This window comes from Thalia democratica, chromosome 5, assembly GCF_965202585.1.
Source record: "Thalia democratica chromosome 5, ktThaDemo2.hap1.1, whole genome shotgun sequence".
In the NCBI taxonomy this organism is placed as follows: Eukaryota; Metazoa; Chordata; class Thaliacea; order Salpida; family Salpidae; genus Thalia; species Thalia democratica.
Genome location: NC_139169.1, coordinates 17753094 through 17760500, shown reverse-complemented (window position 1 = coordinate 17760500; position 7407 = coordinate 17753094). Strand labels below are relative to the sequence as shown.

The following is a 7407-nucleotide window of genomic DNA, read 5'->3' as shown; positions in this document are numbered from 1 at the left end:
CACTCACTTTTATTTTATTTAAAGTTTTAAATCTGTAGTAAACTATAAACCAGAGATATATCTGCCAGCGGCGTGTTTTGACTGGTTTCCTGCTTCCTGAGATCCCCCTGAAAAACAAGAAAATAAAAAAGAAACAGAGATTCATAAAATATCACCAAAAACGTTGTATTGACGTTGTTTTGGTTATTTGATAAACTTTGAATAATGAATCTTGAAATTTTATCAATGACAGATTAAAAAGTTGTAGTAACAAAAAATACACGTTTTTGCCTAGCTAAAATAGATTTTAAATAAAATTATAATTGTGACGTCATAATAGGTAAAAGTTTAAAAGTAGCATTGTTTTTCTAGAAAACTTTTTATTAAGATGCTATTAGTTACCATCATAATTGTTATTTAGTGTACATAACTTTTGATTAAGCATTGATTTTGAACTAGTAAGTACAATTTTACTTAAAAAATGTCAAATATAATTACTAAAGTTTTATTTTACTTACTTTACTGTATTTAATATTGTTGTTTAAAGCTTTTATGTTATGTTGTTATATAACAATGTTGTGATTGTACTTAAACATTTATATTATTTGTTTATGTGTCAACCAACTGAGTTAAAACCTTGAAAAGTTCAATTCATAGAGTTTAAAAATCATTTTTAGACAACTACACCACCTTGCAATTTATTCTTTTATCATTTATTGGTACTTAAATATTTTTTTCAAGTTGTTTCATTTTTGTATATCTGTTAGCCACAAAGTTTATCTTGATTTAAAAAAAAATTACCTGTATAAGATTTCAAAAACATCCCTGCACCATCAGGCAAACATTTAAATAAAATTTAAATATATTTTAGTTTAATTATATAAGTCTAAACATATTTTTGTGAAGTTTCAATTTTTATAGATTAAAATATTTGAAAAAAATATTAATACTATAAATAGATATATAAATGTAAAAAGTTTAAAATTTAAAAAAATTTTTGTAAAAACTCCGTCTATTTTAATATTTAAATCAAAATTGAACTTCTCTTTAAATTTTATTTAAATGTTTTGAACTTAAAAATTTTTATCAAAATTCAAATCTGTTATTTAAAACAAAAATTTTACAGACATAAGTGACTTACTCTATAAAAAACTAATTTTTTTGTCAGAAATTCTTTTTTATAAAATAATTTAAACTAGAATAAATATTTATAAATAAATTTTAATTTAGTTATATAAGTCTAAACATTATTTTTAGTGAAATTTTTATTTTTATAGATTTAATTGCTTTAATAAAAATATTTTTATTACAATAAACTATATAAATGTAAATATTTTAAAAATTAAAAGAAAATTTTGTTAAAACACCATCTATGCTAACATTTAATTCAAAAATGAAATTTTCTTTATAAATATTTATTCTAGTTTTAATTTTTTTGTAATATTGTTTTCTGTTAAATCATTTCATTTCAGAACATTAAGTTAATAATCCAACTTGTGCAAACAGTTACAATATAGATAAATTTAAATTTATTAAAATGTGTAGTAATGTTTTTAATTTGATTAAACTAAAAGCCATTTGTATTTTGTTAAGGAAACCTGTTTTATGTAAGCAAAAGATTTGACTATACTGTTTCTTTATTTTCGTAAAATTTTGTAAGAATTTATTTCTTTTTATTTAAGTTTAGTTTTACTGTAGATCAATTATAACAAAAATGGACTTATTTGGTTTAAACTTTTACTAATTGCTTTTGTCTTTTATTAATCTCTCAATTACTTTATGATTTCTTCATTACTTGGTTATTATATAAGTGTTTAAAATCTTATTATTTGTTAGCATTGTATTCTACTGAAGAGAATTTCTCAAAATATATTTATTGTTTTTAAAAGTGTGAGTCTTGTGTAGTTTATTGTAATTTACTGGTCACTTATGTTTCAATATCTCAAATAGTTATGTTAAAATTGAAAAAAAAAAAATTTAAGCCAGATTGATTTTCAATAAAAAAACTAATTTAAAGTACGTTATTTTTTTAATGTCAAAGTAGTCTAAATATTTGACAACTATATCTAGTAGAAAACTAATTCAAAAATGTAATAATATAATACACATTTAATATAGTTCACTAAAGATGAAATGATTTAATTTGTTTAATTTAATGGTTTAGAAATGTAAAAAATACTTAAATAAAAAGAACTTTAAGAAATAGATCACCTTAAAATATTTTTTAGCGTGCCAAATTAACAGACTCGCGGGCAACAGAATAACTTTTTGCGGGCCGCATCCCATAATATTAACATGCTTGCGGGTCGCTGATTTGCTCTTCGAGAGCCGCAGTTGGCCCGCGGGCCACGAGTTGCCGATCCATATGTTATCTTTGAACAGATTAGAAATTTAGCTCATATTTTGAAAAGAACGACATCAAAAATGAAGTAGTTGTATAATTTTTTTTTGAAGATATATAACAGAATATATTACATTTTCTTTTAATTTATTTTAGTACTTTAGTAGAAATGCTCATCAGAAATAGTTTCTTACTGAATTAGAATGAATACAAATTGAAATAAAATCATACAGAAGTTTAATGTTTTAAGATATAAAATGACGTAATAATCAAATGTAAAAAAAAAAAGTAAGTGCTAATTCTAAATAAATTTGGTAATCTAATAAAACTTATTAGAATTAAAACAATCTAAATACACAAGCGATATTTTTTTTTGTAGTAAAAAATATAAAACTATGCAAAATTTGTACAATTACAAAAGTTTTTGAATTCTAAAATGATCTATTTTTATATAAAGCGAGGTTGGCAACATGAGGCCCAACTGCGACTCTAAAAGAGTAAATCTGCGGCCCTCGACATGTTGACCTGGAAAGTTATAAATAACTACTGCACTTGTCTTTTTTTTTTTTATAACATCAAGTAGAAAAGTAAAATTAAATTATAATAACAGCTAAAAATATGCAGACAAAACAGTAACCACCATTATTAATTTTATCTGAATGGTTCTGATCAAACTTACTGGCTCCGTTGTTAGTCTTATTGTAATAAAGTATTTATTAAGTTTTGAATTTAATTATTTGCACCTTTAACTCTAATAACTTATTTTCTCTAAAGTAATTATTACCATTTTTTTACTTTTATTGTATGTTTTTATTGTTTAAAAAAATAGTATCAATATAAACAAATCAAATTTTACGATAATTTCGAATCAATTTTTGCAACGATGATGGCTAAAACTAAAAAATGCAAAGCGAAATTGAGCAACCCCCCAACACTAAGAATATTTAACTAGCATCTAGCCTGAAAAAGATATAACTGTGGCCCGCAAGCTTGTAAATCTGGCTCGCCAAACCAAATTTTGAATCTTATTCTTAATATTTTAATAGTTAAAATCAGTAGAAAAAATAGATTAAGTAAAACTTGAAGAAATTTAAAGCTTATATTAGATATAAAAAATAATAGTAACCTAATTTATTGTTTGTCGCTTAATAACTGAGTAATTTTCGTGAATGCAACTTAAACGCTTTAGAATATACACAAATTAATTTTTCCACACCTGACTCGCCGACTAAAATCGCTGCCAACCCCTTGTATACAGGATAGTTTTAACATTGTCGCAATTTGTACTATTAATATCAATCATTAGGTTCCTCAACAAGAATTTACTGTTTTGTTATATAATAACTTGTTTTCTGTAGATGAAGTTTTCAAATTTTTGTCATTTTTTGTTTATAGCTTGTTTACTATTAAATGATAAGATAATTATACTAAATAATACACTAGAGTTTTACATAAACTATTTTTCAAGCACTAAAAGAAATAAAAAATATTCGCAGTTAACATTTAAACACAAATTACTTAATTTAGAAATTTTTATTAATCTTTTTTAATACTTTGGCGACTCTAGAGCAATTATTTCCATATATTATTTTTATAATGACTTGTTACAATATTCAACTTGATATTCAAAGGAGTATAAAAAAATACTTTTTTTTTATACTATTTAGATGAGTAGCTTATTTTTCATCAGGATTATTTACACATACTTAGATAAAATAAAAAAAATTTTTTTTTTTTAATTTTTTATATAAAAATATAGAAAAAAAAAGAGAAACTAAAGGAATATAGACATAGTAAATTTAAACAGTTTAGCAAACTTAATATGTGAAGGATGTTGTATAATAAAAAACATTTACTTGGTACGACTACTCATATTCGGACAATTCAAATTCAGAAAATTCAAATTAAAAAAATTAAATGGCAACAACTAAAAAAGTAAAGAGTATTTGTCAAATATATAAGTACATATGTAGGTCCTATTAGTATCTAGAAGCAATTCTTTTATTTTTTAAAACTATAAATATAATTTTTGAGATATGGCTTAAAATAAAGTAAAAAATATGGTTATTTTTGAATATTTTAAAATATCTTAAAGAGTATTTAAGATTTTGCAAAAAATATAAAGTGGCTTGTAAATTTTAAAAAAATCTACATACATTTGTTAATATAAATAAATTTTTTTTTTTCAATTTTTTACTATTTTTTGAGATATAGTATTTCAAACATTTTTAAAAGAACTTAAATTATCCGAAAAAGAGTTTTTCGAATTTCAATTATCATGTAACCCACTTAATGTGTTTATTTCTTTAATTTTATAGATATTTTAATAAAAAAATTGTTTTCATTCTAAGATAAAGATTTTTCGTCTAAAAAGAAAATTATTAATATTAAAATAATTGTGTTGTACAAAAACAATTTTATTGAAAACAAGAAAATTCTGCTGCGTCAATTACTTAATTTGTTTATAATTAATAAATACATTATACTTGTTAAAACTGAGTAATATTGCAAGTTATGAAAACAAATTTAAAACGGTACACAAACTTTTATCAATAAATTTTATAAAATTTAAACTTTTTTCTTAACAACATTGGTACTAAAAAAATATTAAATAAAATATAACCCTCAGATACTTATAAAATGAGCAGAAATCATAAAGTTTCAGAGCATGAAAAATCAGCCAATTTTAAAGGCAAACTCGGACCTTTTCTCCATTCATCTCTTTCAATGTCGTATATCTCAACTTCATCTGTTAGAGTGTCAAAATCTAAACTACATCCCCCCATCACATACAAACTTGAATTTACAACGCAGCATCCAAAACTATATCGTGGAACATTCATTGATGCAACGAAGCTAAACTGATTGGTTTCACTTGAATAAACTTCAACAGAAGCTAAAAATGAGTCTTTTTTTTCGCCACCAACAACAAAGAGTTGTTTGTCGTAAGAAACAGTGCTATGTCCAGATCGTTCAGATAGGAGTCTTAAATTGCTTTTTTTCCATTTGTTTTTTGTAATATCGAATGTTTCTATTGTGTCCAGCCATGTATCTGTGTCATTATAACCGCCAATAGCCCAGATTTTTTCTTGAAAATAAGTCAAAGTAAGGTCGTATCTTTTAGTGTTCATACTGGAAACTTCAGTCCATTCACAAGTTTCAAAACTGTAGACTTCGCATTTGTCTAAATCTTCAGAAGAGTTTTTATATCCTCCTCCGACAAAAACACATTCTGCTAAAGAACACATTCCAAAGCTTAGCCGTTTGTTGTGCATGAAAGGAATCGTTTTTGTAACTAATTCCTCGTTAAGAGATACAACCTCATTTTCAGCTGAATCAACGTACTCTGATCCATTATATCCGCCTATCAAATACAATTGATCTCCTTTTATTAAGGACTGATGGTCACTTCTACGAGTACCCAAAGTTTTAAAATGATTCCATTTACCATTGTTTGTGTCCATTTTTAAAACACTGTTTTCGTAAGTTTCTTCATCATTTTTTCCTCCGCTAATGTATATATAACTTTTAACTTCATTGGTTACTGCACCTAGAAAATAAAAAATAAGTATTCAACAGTTAATGAAGTCTTTATAACGTTATTACAATAGAAAGAAAACATCGGTAATAGTAATCAAAGCAGAGTTTGATTTGCCGTAAAATAAAATATATATTAGTAAAAAATCAGGCAAAATATTTTTGTATAAAAATGAAACCTGTGTCTACTAAGAGCTTTAGTTTTATGATTAAAGCTTTAAATTGCAATAAAAGAACTACGTATACAATATATAAGTAAGAAATATAAAGTTGTAAAACGTGTAGTAATAATAAAGAAAAAAAATAAATGTACCTTTAGTTGAACAGCAGTTTGTTCTTTGAACATCATTAATGTTATCATTTTGCTTTTCGCTTGCATTTCTTGTCAACCTTTTAATTTTAGTTTTTATCCGTTTTGTAGTTTTTAAATCAGCCAATAGATCGTTATTTTCGGACTTCAAATTTTCGTAATCTTTTTTCAAGCACTCTGCATTGTTCTGAGCCTGTCTTAGCGAATTTTCCAAAATTTTAAGGTTTTTAGTTATTTCTAAGGTGTTTTCTTGCAATGCCTTGTTTTCAACTTCTAGTTCGACAGACTTCATCAATATTAAATCACTAATTTTTTTATCGTTTACGTGTATTTCTTTCATATTGTTTTCAACTTTATTAAAAAGCCCTTCATGCAGTAAATTCTCATTTAAACATATTTTCATGTTGTAATCTAAAGCTTTCTTATTTCCACTAAAAACTTCATTTACTTTTTCATTATCAATCCCTTCGAAAAATTCCGATTTTAAAGATAAACTAAATTCATTAAAAGTTAATTTAAGAATTCTATGTTGAGAATTATTTCTAATTGACACAGTTTGAAATTTAAATTTTTATAAAAGTTTAAAACAAAAACTACTGATCTACAGGACACGCTAGTTAAAATAAAATTTGAATTTTAAATTCATAATCGTATGTTTTCAGAATTTTTTAATTAAATTGCAAACGGTTAAGAAAAGTTTAGATCATTTAAAGTAACTTAGGCTAAATTTCGGTTTAATGAGTATTTAAAGTAAAGGATTCTAGTTAAATTATTGTAAAAATATACTTTAACAATCAATTATAATAACATATATAAGACATAAAAAAAAATATTAATGATACATTTAGGGTTAAGCGAATAAGTTTATTTTTAATTTTCTTAATTAGCTTTTAAAGCTTTACAAAAATAAGAAAATGATAACAAAATTGTCAATTTTATTAGTAAAAGTGTTTAAAACTGTAGGTTTTAAGTGTTTTATAGTTTTTTAGCTATTGTATTATCAGTGGTGCTTTGCATTTGATTGAATGATAATATCTTTTATAAAGATTTAAAAATTTTAAAATTTTCAAACTTATTCATCTGGACTTTTTTATGAATTGAAGATCTGTCTGGATCCTGATTCAATTTAAAACTATAAGTTCAACATAAACAATCAAATTATTTAAACAATAGCAAATAAACAAACCTTTACTAATTATTTCTTCAATATTGTTGATAGCATCTTCACAAGTATTTACAT

At 24.0% G+C, this 7407-nt stretch overlaps 1 protein-coding gene across 1 annotated transcript; it reads right to left on the bottom strand.

Annotated features, from left to right (window-relative positions):
• Positions 1-4971: 4971 nt before the first annotated feature.
• LOC145836300 (kelch-like protein 36) lies at positions 4972-6507 on the bottom strand. Its single transcript, XM_082944114.1, has 2 exons — positions 6171-6507; positions 4972-5870 (listed from the first exon to the last, which is right to left on the bottom strand). Exons 1-2 carry the CDS (start codon positions 6505-6507, stop codon positions 4972-4974), a joined length of 1236 nt encoding a protein of 411 aa, XP_082800240.1.
• Positions 6508-7407: the final 900 nt, after the last annotated feature.

Excerpts from the sequence above, each read along its gene's own strand:
- LOC145836300 (XM_082944114.1), bottom strand. The coding sequence starts at position 6,507 with ATGAAAGAAATACACGTAAACGATAAAAAAATTAGTGATTTAATATTG. Across the intron at positions 5,871-6,170 it reads AAACTGCTGTTCAACTAAAG|GTGCAGTAACCAATGAAGTT; the intron begins GTACATTTATTT and ends TTTATTTTCTAG.